General features: G+C 42.5%; 1 protein-coding gene across 7 annotated transcripts in view; it reads right to left on the bottom strand.

Annotated features, from left to right (window-relative positions):
- LOC139406797 (auxilin-like) overlaps nucleotides 1-19558 on the bottom strand; it is a 60661-nt gene that overhangs the window by 12237 nt on the left and 28866 nt on the right. For all 7 annotated transcript variants that reach the window (XM_071149846.1, XM_071149842.1, XM_071149843.1 and 4 more), the window contains 7 exons: nucleotides 15708-15856; nucleotides 7401-7523; nucleotides 5904-6037; nucleotides 5073-5267; nucleotides 4758-4875; nucleotides 2266-2345; nucleotides 1835-2028 (listed from right to left, as the gene is read on the bottom strand). In XM_071149846.1, coding sequence (XP_071005947.1) covers nucleotides 1835-2028; nucleotides 2266-2345; nucleotides 4758-4875; nucleotides 5073-5267; nucleotides 5904-6037; nucleotides 7401-7523; nucleotides 15708-15856 — 993 coding nt within the window. The remainder of the gene's footprint in view (nucleotides 1-1834; nucleotides 2029-2265; nucleotides 2346-4757; nucleotides 4876-5072; nucleotides 5268-5903; nucleotides 6038-7400; nucleotides 7524-15707; nucleotides 15857-19558) is intronic.

Below are 19558 nucleotides of genomic sequence, written 5' to 3' on the forward strand. Positions count from 1 at the left end.
CACCTGGGAAAACACCATTCTATACTGTGCACCTTATGGCGGTTCCACACTGTACGTGACAGAGATGAAAATCTCTGTTAGAAACTTGGAAAGAGGGGGAACCTAAAGATGCAACAACTAGGATGGGTTGCTAATATGACTAGGATTGTGCCTTTGGCTTCTGGACAACGGAAGAAAGTTGATTATGAAAATCAATACAACAGGAGAGAAATGGCATAGTGGTTCCAATACGGAAGTAAAGGGAAATACAAAAAAAAAAAATACTTCAAAATACTTCACCAGAAAGCAGAGATTTAACCACAGAGGAATTGAGGATCATCAGCTTCTGATAAAATAAAACTGCTGTGGATTGTTTCAGACCACAAGCTCATAGGCCTATGCCCGTTTGGGAAACCCGCAATTTGGGCAGCGCGCTTGGCAATATGCCTAGCTGATTATTGAGTTGCGGCTGTCAGCGGAAAGCATCTTAAATATGTGAAGTTAATGTGTCTTTAGTATAATTTAAAATGTTAAACAAGAAGGGGAGAGATGTGTGGCAAAGATACAGTGCATTTGAAAAGTATTCAGACCCCTTCACCTTTTCCACATTTTGCTACGTTACAGCCTCAATTCTAAAATGTATTAAAATTGTTTTTCCTCATCAATCTACACACAATACCCCATAATTACAATGCGAAAAAAGGTTTTGAGACAATTTTGCACATTTATAAAAAGGTAACATTAGAAATCCCTTATTTACCTAAGTTTTCAGACCCTTTGCTATGAGACTCGAAATTGAGCTTGATTGGACATGATTTGGAAAGGCACACACCTGTCTATATAGAGTCCCACAGTTGACAGTGCATGTCAGAGCAAAAACCAAGCAATGAGGTTGGAGGAATTGTGGGTAGATCTACGAGCAAGGATTGTGTCAAGGCACAAATCTGGGGAAGGGTACAAAAAAAAGAACACAGTGGCATCCATCATTCTTAAATGGAAGTATGGAACCACCAAGACTGTTCCTAGAGCTGGACGCCCGCCCAAAATGAGCAATCAGGGGAGAAGGGCCTTGGTCAGGGAGGTGACCAAGAACCCGATGGTCACTCTGACAGAGTTCCAGAGTTAATCTGTGGAAATGGGAGAACCTTCCAGAAGGACAACCATCTCTGCAGCACTCCACCAATCAGGCCATTATAGTAAAGTGGCCAGACGGAAGACACTCCGCAGTAAAAGGCACATGACAGCCTGCTTGGAGTTTGCCAAAAGGCACCAAAAGGACTCTCAGACCATGAGAAACAAGATTCTCTGGTCTGATGAAACCAAGATGGAAGTTTTTGGCCTGAATGCCAAGCGTCACGTCTGGAGGAAACCTGGTACCATCTCTACGGTAAAGCATGGTGGTGGCAGCATCATGCTGTGGGGATGTTTTTCAGTGTCAAGGACTGGGAGACTAGTCAGGATCGAGGGAAATATGAACGAAGCAAAGTACAGAAAGATCCTTGATGAAAACCTTCTCCAGAGCGTTCAGGACCTCAGACTGGGGCGAAGGTTCACCTTCCAACAGGACAACGACCCTAAGCACACAGCCAAGACAACGCAGGAGTCTCTGAATGTCCTCTGGCCCAGCCAGAGCCCGGACTTGAACCCGAACTAACATCTCTGGAGGATTTACATTTTTTGGATCGGCCAAAAGCCGGCAATTGCAGGCTAACGAAAACCCTGGTGTTTGTATCTGTGTGAACATCTTTGCCTGTGTGTGTGTGTGTGTGTGTATGTTTCCATCTGGACTCACACAGTGTATCTGTGACTGCCACTATATGTGTGTGTCTGTGTGTTGTCCACCCCTCTACCCTACCTGCGATGGCGAGGGCGTCCTGGTGCTCTTGGTGACATGAGAACAGTACGTTGGGGATCAGGTCTTTATTAGGGAACTGTTCCCAGGGAGGGGTCAGGTCCTTCTGCTTGTCTGTACCCTCCACCTCAATGTCCACCAACACATGGAACAGTTGTGGGTACTTCTCTGGAGAGTCACACGCATCCAGCTCCGGCCTAGACAGGTGTGTGTGTGTGTGTGTGTGTGTGTGTGTGTGTGTGTGTGTGTGTGTGTGTGTGTGTGTGTGTGTGTGTGTGTGTGTGTGTCAAGATAGAGAGTTAGTTAGTTCTTCGTTCACTGTTTCAAGCAAGAGCCATGTCCATATCATGAAATATGCTGACATTTGAAACAATATCAAGTATTTCACATATTAATATTCACATGTACAGATGACAGAGGAGAGAGTCGCTCACTTTGTAAACTTTAACACGGTTGTCCCTGGAGCGATGAAGCCTGTGTGGAACTGGATCTGGAGTATCTGGGTGTTGGACACCTGCAAATACCAACCAGCAAATAACATAGTTAGATTCAGGAAGTGGAATTCTTCTCAAACAATGACACTGTGGAGACTTCTTAATTGAGTCTGAACGCATTAGTGCTTTGTTTATGTTCCTTCAGGGCACACAATCTGTCCGATTAGATGGTAATCCGTCCTTGTGTGTCAACGTGTCAGCGTGTGGCAGTATCTTCCGGAGTGTAATCTCGGACTGTAAAGGTCAATGTATCAGGATATGGTCTCATGAAATCAGAGCTCACAGAAACTCCCATAGTATAGCATATCATCATCTGTGAGTGTCAGTCTGTTCATATATATATATATATATATATATATATATATACAGTGCCTTTGGAAAGCATTCAAACCCCTTGACTTTTTCCAAATGTTGTTACGTTACAGCCTTATTCTGAAATTGAGTAAATTGTTCCCCCCTCCCCTTTAATCTATACACAATACCCCATAATGACAAAAACAGATTTTTAGAAATGTTTGCAATTGTATTATAAATAAAAACCTGAAATATCACATTTACATAAATATTCAGACCCTGTATTTTGTTTTAAGCACCTTTGCAGCCTTGCGTCTTCTCAGGGATGACACTACAAGCTTGGCACACCTGTATTTGGGGAGTTTCTCCCATTCTTCTCTGCAGATCCTCTCAAGCTCCTTCAGGTTGGATGGGGAGCGTCGCTGCACAGCTATTTTTAGGTCTCTCCAGAGAGGTTGGATCGGGTTCAAGTCCAGGTTCTGGCTGGACCACTCAAGGACATTCAGAGACTTGACCCGAAGCCACTCCTACATTGTCTTGGCCATGTGCTTAGAAATGTTTTATTACCCTTCCCCAGATCTGTGCCTTGACACAGTCCTGTCTCAGAACTCTATGGACAATTCCTTCGACCTTATGGCTCTGACATGCACTGTCAACTGTGGGACCTTATATAGACAGGTGTGTGCCTTTTCAAATGATGTCCAATCAATTGAATTTACCACAGGTGGACTCCAATAAAGTTGTAGAAATATTTCAAGGATGATCAATGGAAACAGGATACATCTGAGCTGAATTTAGTCTCATAGCAAAGAGTCTGAATACTTATGTAAATTATGTATTTATGTTTTACTTTTTTTTAAAGTATATTTGTCATAATTTGCTATTGTGTGTAGAGAGGATTTTTATTTATTTCATCCATTTTAGAATAAGGCTGTAACGTAACAAAATGTGGAAAAAGTCAAGGGGTCTGAAATAGGAAGTTTACATACACTTAGGTTGGAGTCATTAAAACTTGTTTTTCAACCACTCCACACATTTCTTGTTTAACAAACTATAGTTTTGGCAAGTCGGTTAAGACATCTACTTTGTGCATGACACAAGTAATTTTTCCAACAATTGTTTACAGACTAATTTACAGACAGACAAAAGCCTCCCTCTTTTTCCTCCAAACATAACGATGGTCGTTACGGCCAAACAGTTATATTTTTGTTTCATCAGCCAAGAGGAAATTTCTCCAAAAAGTACAATCTTTGTCCCCATGTGCAGTTGCAAACCGTAGTCTAGCTTTTTTATGGCGATTTTGGAGCAGTGGCTTCTTCCTTGCTGACCGGCCTTTCAGGTTATGTAATCTGTTGTTGGAAAAATTACTTCTGTCATGCATAAAGTAGATGTCCTAACCGACTTGCCAAAACTATAGTTTGTTAACAAGAAATATGTGGATAGGTTGAAAAACAAGTCTGAAAGACTCTAACCTAAGTGTTTGTAACTTCCGACTTCAACTGTATATATATTTAAAACATACAATCTACCTGCATTGAAGCCGCACAACATTACATTACATTCAATCATCCAGCAGACACTCCCATCCAGAGCGACCCACAGGAGCAACCAGAGTCAAGCACCCCGCCCAAGGGCACAAGGACAGATCCCCCCCACCCACTCGAATTGGGGAACCGAACCAGTGACCTCTTGGCCACCAGCCCAAGCTCCCAACCGCCAGGCCACCAACCATCCAAGATCACCCCACAGTCCCCCCCGAAAATCCTCCCCTCCCCTCCACTCCACTCCCCAACCCCCGACCAAGTCACCATCCCCATTCAACCCAACCAAAACCACCACCCACCCAATGCGGGTAATAACCAACAAGAAAAGTGACAAAAACAAAGGAAAACAACTATGCAAAAACAAAGCCATCAAGGATAACAAAAATCGAAACAGTAAGGCCAACTGTATACATTTCTGTGTGTATGTGGCACTATTTACATGTGCGTATGTGTGTGTGTGTCCTTGTATGTGCACATCTGTGCGTTTGAATGCGAGTGTGTGTGTGTGTATGCAGGTGTACAAGCGCTTGTGTGGCATCAGCCTCAGGCAAACAGTGTGTCAGTGTTGTTAGCGTGCTAGGCCTTATACTGTACCTTGGCCTGCAGTCGTCCTCCTATGGTGTTTCTCATATGATAGACAGAGATGACCACATCACCCTGGACATTCACACCTAGAGGGAAGACCACCTTCCCATCCTGTACCCTGTGCTCTCTGAGAAAAAGGGGGGAGTGAGAGAGAGACAGAGAAAAAGAGAGAGGTAGTCAGAGATGGTGTGTGTGTGTGTGTGTGTCTCCGACTCAGTGCACTAGATAATCCAGTCATGAGGATCCGGGATTAACAAAAATCAGGTGACAACCCAGGTCTCTGTGTGTCCGTCTGTCTTTATCTGTGTCTGCATCTGTGCCTACCGCATCCTCTCATAGTCCTGTGCCGTAGAGAAGATCTTAGTCTCCCCTATGAGGACCTCACAGAAAGGTCTGCAGCCGATGCGTTGTTTGTTGAAGCAGGGTACTGGACTCATGGTGACCGCCTTGACCACCAGGGGCTTTGAGTGGGGCAGGGAGGGCTTCTCTGATACCATACTGCACACATAGCCTATGTACCTGGAGAAGTGCGAGAGAAAGAGTATGCAAGGTCACACACATGAACCTCCCCTAAGCACTGAGTACGGCCTATAAACAAACATTGTCTATGTATATTAAGATCATTTTTGTGCTCGAAAATCACAAAGCTATCCATCTTAAAGTTTAATACTTGAAATCGCTCCTATGTGCGGATGTTCTTGCATAAAAAGCATTCCCAGCGTCAAAACACAACGTCAAATCCCCAACAAAGATGATGTTTGGTTTCCACTGTCCTTATACACCAGCCTCTCTCTTTTTGCACTGAAGGATGAAGGAGTCTTTGTTATTGAGAAGCAGCTGTGTGCTCAAGCGGCATGCTGTGTGGGTGTTAGGTCACCAAGGAGGGGTGTGTGTGTCGCGGCGACTCGGAAAATAAATAGGCTCGTAAAGGATTTAGGAGAGCAATGGAGGGGGAAGAGGAAGGAGGTTTTTATGTTCATCCATCTAAACATGACCAAACTCAAAGTCGGGGAGGAGAAGACTGTTTACAGTGCCTCGTTTTATTTTACTTCACTAATCGTGTGTTTTCACACACAGGCACACACTGTGTGTTCACACACAGGCACACACACACACACACACACACACACACACACACCCTCTCTGTTGCCCTACCTCCGGTGCGAGGGCCAGAGGCCTGAGCCGGGTCTCTTGGCGCTGAGTAGCTGCATGGCGGGCACTGGGTTGCTGAAGAGGTGGCAAAAGCAGAACATGGCACAGACCAGCACACCCGAGGGAGCACGCCCATCCTGAAGAGGGTGAGTGAGAGAGCAATAGATGAAAAAGAGTTGCAGCAAGCTTACAGTGGATCACTTCACACAACTCAATGCATGATTCCTAGAAACTAGGAGGGCCGTTCCATGTTTCCTGTGCATGGCCAATATCTGTAGACTGGTCCCTGATCTGTTTTTGCTATCACTCTTGACAATGAGTGACAAGGAGTTGGGACGACGGTATCTGTGTTTTCAGCCCCACGTCTACTTATTCCTCCACTAGCACTAAACAGGGACTCCACACACAGAGTTTATCACGTATCTGCTGCCACTGTGAGTGTTAGCAAACAGACGGTATGTAAATATATTTCCTGTCTCTTTTTGTTTAATGAACATATCCAGAGTTATAAATACATCCAGCATTCTTGCTTCGACGCAACATTCGAGTTTTAGGAAGAGATTTTGAAGAACTCTCATAAATACTCAGTGACTGCTCGAAACCGATAAACTTGCCAAGCACAATAAAATCACATACAGCACGGTGGAAAGCATTCCATTCCAGAGTCATAGTGTACTGTAGTACTTAAATCAAATATGTACAGCGCACCTCTAAATATGTATACTTTCTCGACCCATAATTATTTTGCTGCAGAAAACGGACAATCAGGTTGTTGTCATTGCATTCTGCTGCAGTCCACAATTGTTCTATTCTCTCTCGAATACAGAGCTCATCTGTCTTTGCTAAAGGTCTGCAGTGCCAGTGAAAGAGCTCAGTGGGAACTGAAGCTGAAACAGAAACAGCAGCCTGAGCACTCCAAGCTGTGTTTCCCTTGGACCTCAGGCAGTCACGATAACCCAAAACAAACCCAGGACAAACCCAGGACGGGAGGGAGGAAACAATAGAAGGAGGAGGATGAGGAGACGGAAGGAAGAGATGGAGAGAGAGAGAGAGAGAGAGAGAGAGAGAGAGAGAGAGAGAGAGAGAGAGAGAGAGAGAGAGAGAGAGAGAGAGAGACAGAGAGAGAGAGAGAGAGAGAGAGAGAGAGAGAGAGAGAGAGAGAGAGAGAGAGAGAGAGAGAGGAATGGTGTGTAAACAAGAAAGAAGTGAGGACGGAGCGTGAATGAGATTCACTTTTGTATATTGTCTACTTCACTTGCTTTGGCAATGTTAACACATGTTTCCCGATGCCAATAAGGCGCCTTGAATTGTATTGAATTGAATGATGGTTCTCAGGACAGAGGCGACGAGAAGAAGGGAAGGAGGAGGGTGTAGGAGATGGAAGGTAGGAAGGTGGAGAGAAAGGAATGGAGTTTAAGCAAGGGAAGAGGAACAGAGGAAAAAGGACCGAGTGAAGAAGATGAAAGTGAATCTGAATAACAACTCTGGGTCTGGTCTTACCGAGCAGGTGATGACACACACATTCTTGGGGTTCTGTTTGAGCCAGTTGTGCATGTTCTTACACACCGCAAACAGGTTGTGCAGGCTGGGAGCCTGGCGGGGCGGCCAGTTACACTCCGAGACCTGGAGGGGGGGGGCAGAGAGGGGGGGAGAGAAGGGGTTGTCGAGAAAGAGTGGGGAGAGAAGGGGGTGGAGAGAGAGCGAGAGAAAGAGAGAGAGAAATAGAGATGATCTGTGACATGAGTCATGTAATTACAATGACATTACCAGAGAGCGAGAAAGAGAGCCATTTTGAATTCACACTTTCCCCCAATACACTAATATCTGCATGAGCAGAGGAAACTGCAGACTGCACAGCCATTTCAGCTGCATTGTACCAGTGAATGAGCAGAGTCTGAGCTCAGGAGGATAGTCGTGACTTTAGACTTGAAAGTTACAATCCTTAATTGAAACAACAAACGCTTCCCACCTCTGTTTTGGTAACAAACAAAACAAACTGAGGGATGGGTCTGGAGAAATGTAATCCCTCTTGAATTCATAGACCGAGGTATGAATGCAAGGACTAACCATCAATGACACAGTGTCAACGATATAGAATTAATCTATACAATGTTTGTTTCCATTTACATGGTTCACAAACATTGGAGTCAAACAAGCTAATGCTATGGGTTCTGATGGCTACGACAATTGAACTAATAAGTCCATTAGGCATTTTATAAATTATATTCTTCAAGAATCAATGGGTATCTATCATTAATTTATGTAGCAGCTAAGGATTTCACATGAAGCCTATTTCAATGGTTTCACATGAGGCCTATTTCAATGGTTTCACATGATATGCCTAAATAATAACCACTACGCTAATAAATAAACAAGTTTTTCTTTTGATTATTTAATTACCTACAGCATGTTATTTCAAGTTATCCTTTTGGAGTGAAACATCACATTGTTAAAAAAGATTAGTTGGGCAACTGAAGGCATCTAGGGCTTATGTTAACTTTGATTGGGTTCGATGGAAATGATAGACCTTTCAAATGTTGTACACGTTGCATGCAACATTATCAGCAAGTGACTTGATGTACTGTGCCAAAGCGATTTAGAGTTGTCAAACAGGAGTGTCACAATAATGGTAATATTGTCAAAAATTCCTTTTAACAACCACAAAACAACTGCATGCCAACATATTAGACAATAATTAGGAGTAGGCAAAGTGATGTACAGCCACATTCACCGTGGTTGTCTGAAGCGTGCTATAGAGTTCACAGCTGGCGAGGCCTCATTGCGATTGGTTATTCCCTATCATTTGCAACAATGTCAATGAGTGTCATCACATTATTTCCTTTGCAGTACCTCAAACTGTACTGCAGATTACCATCTTATGAAAACTCAGTTTGTCTGGGAAGTGTTTTAAAGGCCCCCTGATGTCAAAAACTTGATTATTCTATGTTTTATATATATTTCCACACTATGAGGTTAGAATAATACTGTGAAAATGCTGATAACTCCCTTTTAGTGTAAGAGTTGTTTGAAAAGACCACCTGAAATATCATCCTTTGTTGGGATGGAGTTTTGGCCTTCCATGGTGATATCATGCGATAAAGTAGTTAATAGACCAATAAGAAAGAGAGTTCCAAACCTCTCTGCCAATAATAGCTAATGTTCAGTTTTACCCCTCCCCACTCAGACCACTCCCAGACAGTAAGAGCTAAATTATTGTTTTGAGAATTTGCCCTTTGCTAAGAAGCTATTTATGTTTCTTTTTTTAAACCATTTTAATTGAAAACAATCACAGTAAGGTACTTAATTTTAACTGTGTTTGACCTTTAACATTATCTTAAAACCTACTTTGAGCTAGGAGTTTTTGTGTGTGTGTGTGAGTGCATGCATGCCTGCCTGCATAATGAGAGAGGGGTGATGATGGTTGAAGGCTGGTGCCTCGTTGACCCATAAGTGGATGGAGCGATCTAGCCAGATAGAATCCAAGCATAACATCTCGTCAGTGAAAAGAAAAGAAGCTGAAGTGGGGACCAGGGCCCATATCCACAAAGCATCTTAGAAAAGGTGCTAGGAATCTAGACAAACTCTGAGCCAGAAGTAAAATCAACTCATAAAAGTTTATCTCAGCTGGAAATCACAACAGTTTGAGGCAACTCAAAGGAAAGATAGTAAAAAAACGCTCATTGACATTGTTGCAAATTATGGGGAATAACCAATCGCGATGACGCATCGCCAGACAACATAAACGGTTGTAATGAGAAAACGTTTGAAATCATTGAATTTTGATGATATTATTGTTATATCAACACACTCATCCCTACCCGTTCCACAACTAAATCGCTTTGGCACAGTAGGGATGAAGTCGCTTGCCGATAAATGTTGCATATATTTTTTTAAAGGTCTATCATTTTCACCGAACACAATCAAAGTTAACATATATTTTCAACAACGTGATATTGCGCTCCAACGGAATAACTTGAAAGAATATGACAATTAAATAATCGAAAGAAAAATATGTGACTATTTGTTAGCGTAGTGGTTAGTATTTAGGCATGTAATGTGAATTAGGCCTAGATAAATCATTGTCAAAAGCGCAAGAGCTACTGTGGCATGTAGGTCGAGATTACTTACGGGTTGATTATATAGAAATATCAACAACAAAGCAATTGTTTGTCTATGCTGCATGAATCACTGACCTGCTACCTTTTTCGATTATCAAGACATCTGCTGGTAACTCATGGAGCCTCCTAAATATATGTAGACTAGGTAGGACTCTTATGACTAAAGAGGCTTCATGCAGAGCTTTTATTTTGACCCATAAGAGTAGGCGTGAAATGTCTCTATTATTTTTAAATGTAACTCTGCAATTCAGTTAAGAACACATTCTTATTTTCAATGACAGCCTAGGAACAGTGGGTTAACTGCCTTGTTCAGGGGCAGAACGACAGATTTTTTACCTTGTCAGCTCAGGGAATTGATCTTCCAGCCTTTTGATTACTAGTTCAACGCTCTAACCACTAATTCTCAGCACTATTCTCGACTCCGAGACGCTTTGTGGACACGGCTCCTGATCTAGGAGTTATTGGAGTCCTATTTGACGACTTAATTTCTGCCTCACTGTGAGACAAACTTTCCAAGTTCAGTCTTTCATCCTGATCTAGTTCTATGCATTGTCCTATCTCCTTTTACAGTTTCCAGTGAGTATTCTATGTCAATAATATTATGTAACATGTTTGACATGAAACAATGCTGAGTGCCTATGGGTAATGTAATATAAAACATTGCATACATGTTGGTATTGTGTGTTTTAGCATTACAGTGCACCAGATAGAAGAAAGAAAAATGTATGTCTGAACTGAGGCAGTCTCCCATGTGTATCGCTGTGTGTTGATCTTGGTAGGCCTGGGTAGACTTTTTCTCTCTCTCTCTCTCTCAAACTTGTTACATAATATTATTGACATAGCATAGGAAACTGTGAAAGAGGATAGGACAATATATATACACATACAGTTGAAGTCGGAAGTTTACATACAGCTAAGCCAAATACATTTAAACTCCGTTTTTCACAATTCCTGACATTCAATCCTAGTAAAATGTCTTAGGTCAGTTAGGATCACCACTTTTTTTTAAGAATGTCAAATAATCAGAATAATAGTAGAGCGAACTGTAGTAGAGAGAACTATTATAGTAGAGAGAACTATTAATTTCAGCTTTTATTTATTTAATCACATTCCCAGTGGGTCAGAAGCTTACATACACCCAATTAGTATATGGTATCATTCGGGTAGCGTTCCACAAGATTCCCACAATACGTTAGGTGAATTTTGGCCCATCCCTCCTGACAGAGCTGGTGTAACTGAGTCAGGTTTGTAGGCCTCCTTGCTCGCACACGCTTTCTCAGTTCTGCCCACAAATTGTCTATAGGATCTAGGTCAGGGCTTTGTGATGGCCACTCCAATACCTTGATTTGGTTGTCCATAAGCCATTTTGCCACAACATTGGGAGAATGCTTGGGGTCATTGTTCATTTGGAAGACCCATTTTCGACCAAGCTTCAATTTCCTGACTGATGTCTTGAGATGTTGCTTCAATATATCCACATCATTTTCTTTCCTCGTCATGCCATCTATTTTGTGCAGTGCGCCAGACCCTCCTGCAGCAAAGCACCCCCACAACATGATGCTGCCACCCCCGTGCTTCAAGGTTGGGATGGTGTTCTTCGGCTTGCAAGTCTCCCCCTTTTCCCTCCCAACATAACGATGGTCATTATGGCCAAACAGTTATATTTTTGTTTCATCAGACCAGAGGACACTTCTCCAAAAGGTACGATCTGGCTTTTTTATGGCGGTTTTGGAGCAGTGGCTTCTTCCTTGCTGAGCAGCCCTTCAGGTTATGTCGATATAGGACTCGTTTTACTGTGGATATTGATACTTTTGTACCTGTTTCCTCCAGCATCTTCACAAGGTCCTTTGATGTTGTTCTTGGATTGATTTGCACTTTTCGCACCAAAGTACGTTCAGACAGAACGTGTCTCCATACTGAGTGGTATGACGGCTGCATGGTCCCATGGTGTTTATAATTGCGTATTATTGTTTATACAGATAAACATGGTACCTTCAGGCATTTGGAAATTGCTCCCAAGGATGAACCAGGCATTTTTTTCTGAGTTCTTGGCTGTATTCTTTTGATTTTCCCATGATGTCAAGCAAAGAGGCACTGAGTTTGAAGGTAGGCGTTGAAATACATCCACAGGTACACCTCCAATTGACTCAAATTATGTCAATTAGCCTATCAGAAGCTTCTAAAGCCATGACATCATTTGCTGGAATTTTCCAAGCTGTTTAATGGCACAGTCAACTTAGTGTATGTAAACTTCTGACCCACAGGAATTGTGATACAGTGAATTATAAGTGAAATAATCTGTCTGTAAACAATTGTTGGAAAAATTACTTGTGTCATGCACTAAGTAGATGCCCTAACCGACTTGCCAAAACTATAGTTTGTTAACAAGAAATTTGTGGAGTGGTTGAAAAACAAGTTTTAATGACTCTACCCTAAGTGTATGTAAACTTCCAACTTCAACTATATACTGTAGTTGACCACCACAGGAAAGGAAGACCCAGAGTTACCTCTGCTGCAGAGGATAAGTTCATTAGAGTTACCAGCCTCAGAAATTGCAGCCCAAATAAATGCTTCACAGAGTTCAAGTAACAGACATATCTCAACATCAACTACTCAGAGGAGTGCGTGAATCAGGCTTTCATGGTCAAATTGCTGCAAAGAAACCACTACTAAAGGACACCAATAAGAAGAAGAGACTTGCTTGAGCCAAGAAACACAAGCAATGGACATTAGACCGATGGAAATCTGTGCTTTGGTATGATGAGTCCAAATTTGAGATTTTTGGTTCCAACCGCCGTAAATTTGTGAGACGCAGAGTAGGTGAACGGATGATCTCTGCATGTTTGTTCCCACTGTGTAGCATGGAGGAGGAGGAGGAGGTGTGATGTTGCTTTGCTGGTGACACTGTCAGTGATTTATTTAGAATCCAAGGCACACTTAATCAGCATTCTGCAGCGATATGCCATTCCATCTGGTTTACGCTTAGTGGGACTATCATTTGTTTTTCAACAGGACAATGACCCAACACACCTCCAGGCTGTGTAAGGGCTATTTGACCAAGGAGAGTCACCAATCACCAGACCTCAACCCAATTGAGATGGTTTGGGATGGGTTGGACAGCAGAGTGAAGGAAAAGCAGCCAACAAGTGATCAGCATATGTGGGAACTCCTTCAAGACTGTTGGAAAAGCATTCCAGGTGAAGAGTGAGAGAATGCGAAGAGTGTGTAAAGCTGTCATCAAGGCAGAGGGTGGCTACTTTGAAGAATCTAAAATCTAAAATATATTTAGATTTGTTTCACACTTTTTTGGTTGTTACTCCATAATTCCATGTGTTATTTCATAGTTGATGTCTTCACTATTATTATACTATGTAGAAAATAGTAAAATAAAGAAAAACCCTTGAATGAGTAGGTGTGTCCAAACATTTGACTGGTACTGTATACACACACATTATATATATATATACAGTGCCTTGCGAAAGTATTCGGCCCCCTTGAACTTTGCGACCTTTTGCCACATTTCAGGCTTCAAACATAAAGATATAAAACTGTATTTTTTGTGAAGAATCAACAACAAGTGGGACACAATCATAAAGTGGAACGACATTTATTGGATATTTCAAACTTCTTTAACAAATCAAAAACTGAAAAATTGGGCGTGCAAAATTATTCAGCCCCCTTAAGTTAATACTTTGTAGCGCCACCTTTTGCTGCGATTACAGCTGTAAGTCGCTTGGGGTATGTCTCTATCAGTTTTGCACATCGAGAGACAGAAATGTATTCCCATTCCTCCTTGCAAAACAGCTCGAGCTCCGTGAGGTTGGATGGAGAGCATTTGTGAACAGCAGTTTTCAGTTCTTTCCACAGATTCTCGATTGGATTCAGGTCTGGACTTTGACTTGGCCATTCTAACACCTGGATATGTTTATTTTTGAACCATTCCATTGTAGATTTTGCTTTATGTTTTGGATCATTGTCTTGTTGGAAGACAAATCTCCGTCCCAGTCTCAGGTCTTTTGCAGACTCCATCAGGTTTTCTTCCAGAATGGTCCTGTATTTGGCTCCATCCATCTTCCCATCAATTTTAACCATCTTCCCTGTCCCTGCTCAAGAAAAGCAGGCCCAAACCATGATGCTGCCACCACCATGTTTCACAGTGGGGATGGTGTGTTCAGGGTGATAAGCTGTGTTGCTTTTACGCCATACATAACGTTTTGCATTGTTGCCAAAAAGTTCAATTTTGGTTTCATCTGACCAGAGCACCTTCTTCCACATGTTTGGTGTGTCTCCCAGGTGGCTTGTGGCAAACTTTAAACAACACTTTTTATGGATATCTTTAAGAAATGGCTTTCTTCTTGCCACTCTTCCATAAAGGCCAGATTTGTGCAATATACGACTGATTGTTGTCCTATGGACAGAGTCTCCCACCTCAGCTGTAGATCTCTGCAGTTCATCCAGAGTGATCATGGGCCTCTTGGCTGCATCTCTGATCAGTCTTCTCCTTGTATGAGCTGAAAGTTTAGAGGGACGGCCAGGTCTTGGTAGATTTGCAGTGGTCTGATACTCCTTCCATTTCAATATTATCGCTTGCACAGTGCTCCTTGGAATGTTTAAAGCTTGGGAAATCTTTTTGTATCCAAATCCGGCTTTAAACTTCTTCACAACAGTATCTCGGACCTGCCTGGTGTGTTCCTTGTTCTTCATGATGCTCTCTGCGCTTTTAACGGACCTCTGAGACTATCACAGTGCAGGTGCATTTATACGGAGACTTGATTACACACAGGTGGATTGTATTTATCATCATTAGTCATTTAGGTCAACATTGGATCATTCAGAGATCCTCACTGAACTTCTGGAGAGAGTTTGCTGCACTGAAAGTAAAGGGGCTGAATAATTTTGCACGCCCAATTTTTCAGTTTTTGATTTGTTAAAAAAGTTTTAAATATCCAATAAATGTTGTTCCACTTCATGATTGTGTCCCACTTGTTGTTGATTCTTCACAAAAAAATACAGTTTTATATCTTTATGTTTGAAGCCTGAAATGTGGCAAAAGGTCGCAAAGTTCAAGGGGGCCGAATACTTTCGCAAGGCACTGTATATATATATATATATATATATATATATATATATATATATATATATATATATATATACTGAGTATAGAAAACATTAAGAACACCTGCTCTTTCCATGACATCGATCAACCAGGTGAATCCAGGTGAAAGCTATGATCCCTTATTGATGTCACTTGTTAAATCCACTTCAATCAGTGTAGATGAAGGGGAGGAGACAGGTTAAAGAAAGATTTCTAAGCCTTGAGACAATTGAGACATGGATTGTGTATGTGTGGCATTCAGAGAGTGGATGGGCAAGACAAAACATTGAAGTGTCTTTGAACGGGGTAGCAGGTGGCTGAGCGCAGCGGTTTGTGTCAAGAGCTGCAACACTGCTGGGTTTTTCCACGCTCAACAGTTTCCCATGTGTATCAAGAACGGTCCACCATCCAAAGGACATCCAGACAACTTGACACAACTGTGGGAAGCATTGGAGTCAACATGGGCCAGCATCCCTGTGGAACGCTTCGACACTGACAAATTGAGGCTGTTCTGAGGGCAAAAGGGGGGAGGTGTTAGGAAGGTATTAGGAAGGTGTTCTCGTGTTTGGTAAACTCAGTGTATATCTGTCTCACCCGGTTGGAGAACTTGGCGCCGCGATAGTTACGCTGTGACAGGTTGAAGACGGTGTAGTGGTCAGCGTGCCGTGAGTCCAGGAAAGAGCGGATGTCCTCCACATGGTTCTGGTTGCCGATCTGCAACGCCTCCGCAGGATATGACATCACTGGCAGGGGACAGAGAGGGAGACATATGTTCAATCCCAATGACCATAGAGGTGATGATGAGGCATGCCAGGATATACAGTCCAGTACTATTATTAAACACTGTCATGGGGTTCCACTTTCATTCCTTCTGCACTGTGCAGTATGGAAACGCCTTCAGGGTGATGGACCTGTGGCCACAGGGGTTTACCAACACAAACCAGGCAGGGAATCATTCTAATCATTTAAAAGATGAGAGTCTTGTACTGTATGTGGTTTATGTAGTTAAAGTTACATTCATCTGGTTAAAAGTGGGTTGAAAGTAATTTAACCACAGGCAGGGTGTGAATTACAGAGCAGCAATGGGGGGGGGGGGGGGGGGGGGGGGGGGGTGAAATGTTAGTGAGTGAAATGTTAGCTCCCCTAAATGCAACAAAAGTCAAACTTGGGTAGGGTCTCTAAATAAGGCTAACTTAACCATTTTCCTATTTGTTTAAAATGCTGTGGTAAATATGTTTTACAGTGGTAAATATGAAAATAAAAGCCTCCAAATGAAACGAACACCCCCACCTCTCTGTCATGGTTTAAACCATTTATTTCTAGTTGGCTGCATAAACCGTCTCCCTGTCTACGGCATGGTCCACTCAGTGAGTTTGGCCTCAGCTGAGCTCCTTTAAACGCATAGATTTTCCTTTGTATTTAATTTTCGCCATTTTACCATATTTCCTTGATTTTTCAAGAAAAGAGCCTTTCTTCCAATGCATTCGATTTGTCTGTTGATTTATCATTGTTTGCTTTTGTCCGTCAGCTGTTTAGAGCGCTCATTGCTTTGTTTTTCATGTGCGCGGGGGTATTGGTGTTCTCTGTGTCGTCCGTGGCCAGAAGTAGACCATTTATTTAGCTTCATTATTTTCTATCAATATTTGTTTTCTTTCCTGGATCAGAGGATGATGGTCGCAGATATCACTAGACACCAACGGAGCATCCAATACATCCAACATGAATGACAGTAGGCCTATAGTTGACTCTTTCAGTTAGAAGCAATCGATTTTGCAACGGCATAGGACTACATTATTTGAGATTTGTGTGCCCATGAGAACTGTTTTCACGGTGAAACACAATGAAATGTTATGAAGACATAGTTACACTTACAGTGCATTTTCAGATATCTCCAATATCCAGGATTTTTTTTACAGGGTTTAAGTTCTAATTCAATTGTTATAAGCTTAATAATGACAAATAACACCGTCATAAATGTCATTCATGTAAGGAAAGTCAGGTAGTGTTTTAAATCACGCCATCTGAGAAGACTCCAAGCATTAACTCATGAATTATGGACAACTCATGAACGAGGGTGTAAACATGTTTGGATTCAACTCATGTATTATATTGAATGTAGGCTGCCTGTTCTGCGTGTGTTCATGTGTGTAAAATTGCCTCGGCTGAGAGGTTAGGCTGCCAGCAGTGGTGTAAGCCTAGCGGAGGGTGGGCGCAACTAAATGCAGTTTACCATCTTTTTTCAAAATATTTTACTTATCAGTGGTAACCCACCTTTTTTTTTTTTTACCACTACATCACTGGCTGCCGGTAGGCCAATTTGAAGTTCATGGTAATAGGCCTACACATTGTAGCCTGGACTAGTAAATTGACCGTGTGTGTTAGGGTGACCATCCTGTTTTACTCGGGACAGTTTCAGCCCCATTTCAGGTGTCTCGACTTTTCAGGTTACAAAAAAGGGGTCCATTTGTCAGCAAGATGCATCAATTAATATAGGCCTAAACAATGGCAATCGCCGAATGTCAATAGCCACACTTTTTGGTGTTTTGTAAATAGATGTGTCATTTGATGAATGGAAATAGACGCGTGTACATGCAGTTTGGATTATTTGGAGTGGACAAACGGGCACAGGTAGCCTACTTTTTTGAAGTGATTCGTTAGCCAATCAGATGAAAGCATCATGACTGTTCATGCCACATAAAATGGTAATTCATTTTTACCGGTAAATGACGTCTTTATTATTAGGCCCATAAAAAAATAGAGCTCTGAATTCACGGGCCAGAGCGCATTCTGACACTCGAGTTGAATTTACGAACGCACCCATAAATGAGTGTTCAGTAAGAGGAGGGATCTAAGGTGACACACTATGCATTATGAGATAGAGGCCCTCAGGTGTCAGAGGAAGGCCCTTCAAATTGTCAAAAGACTCCAGCCACCCAAGTCATAGACTGTTCTCTCTGCTACCGCACGGCAAGCGGTATCAATGCACCAAGTCTGGAACCAACAGGACCCTGAATAGCTTCTACCCCCAAGCCATAAGACTGTTAAATAGTTAGTGAAATAGTTAACCAAATACCTACCCAGACTACCTGCTTTGACCCTTTTTGCACTAACTCTTTTGACTCATCACATACGCAGCAACTACTGTTAATCATCTATCCTGTTGCCTTGTCACTTTATCCCTACTTACGCATATGTACATATCTACCTCAATTACCTCGTACCCCTGCACAAGGACTCGATACTGGTACCCCGTGTATATAGCCAAGTTATCCGTTATTTATTCATTGTGTTATTTTTCTATTATTTCTATTATTTTCCCTCTGCGTTGTTGGGAAGGGTCCATAAGTAAGCATTTCACTGTTAGTCTCCGCCTGTTGTTTACAAAGCAGGTGACGAATAACATTTGATTTCATTTCATTTGAGTGGCTGTGTCCTCATCATCTGGAGGACAGACTGCTGTTACATGCAGCGTGCGTATGGATGTGTGTGTGTTTGTGTGCGCTTGTATGTGTTAGCATATACACGACATGGACAAAAGTATGTGGACACACCTTCAAATTAGTGGATTTGGCTATTTCAGCCATACCCTTTGCTGACATGTGTATAAATTCGAGCACACAGCCAAGCAATCTACATAGACAAGCATTAGCAGTAAAATGGCCGGTATTGAAGAGCTTAGTGACTTTCAACGTGACACCGTCATAGGATGCCACCTTTCCAACAAGTCAGTTCGTAAAATTTCTGCCCTGCTAGAGCTGCCCCGGTCAACTGTAAGTGCTGTTATTGTGAAGTGGAAACGTCGAAGAGCAACAACGGCTCAGCCGTGAAGTGGTAGGTCACACAAGCTCACAGAATGGGCCCGTTGAGTGCTGAAGTGCGAATTGTCTGTCCTCAATTGCAACACTCAATACCGAGTTCCAAACTGCCTATGGAAGCAACGTCAACACAAGATCTGTTTGTCGGGAGCTTCATGAAATGGACTTCCATAGCCACACATAAACCTAAGATCACCATGCACAATGCCAAGCGTCGGCTGGAGTGGTGTAAAGCTAGCCGCCATTGGACTCTGGAGCAGTGGAAATGCGTCCTCTAGAGTGATGAATCACGCTTCACCATCTGGCAGTCCAATGGACGAATCTGGTTTTGGCGGATGCCAGGAGAACTACCTGCCCGAATGCATAGTGCCAACTGTAAAGTTTGGTGAAGGAGGAATAATGGTCTGGGGCTGTTGAAGGGAAATCTTAATGCTACAGCATGCAATGACATTCTAGACGATTGTGCGCTTCCAACTTCGAGGCAACAGTTTGAGGAAGGCCCGTTCCTGTTTCAGCATGACAATGTCACCGTGCACACAGAGATATCCATACAAAAATGGTTTGTCGAGATCGGTGTGGAAGAACTTGACTGGCCTGCACAGAGCCCTACCTCAACCCCATCGAACACCT

This window comes from Oncorhynchus clarkii, chromosome 4 (genome assembly GCF_045791955.1).
Source record: "Oncorhynchus clarkii lewisi isolate Uvic-CL-2024 chromosome 4, UVic_Ocla_1.0, whole genome shotgun sequence".
Taxonomy (NCBI): Eukaryota; Metazoa; Chordata; class Actinopteri; order Salmoniformes; family Salmonidae; genus Oncorhynchus; species Oncorhynchus clarkii.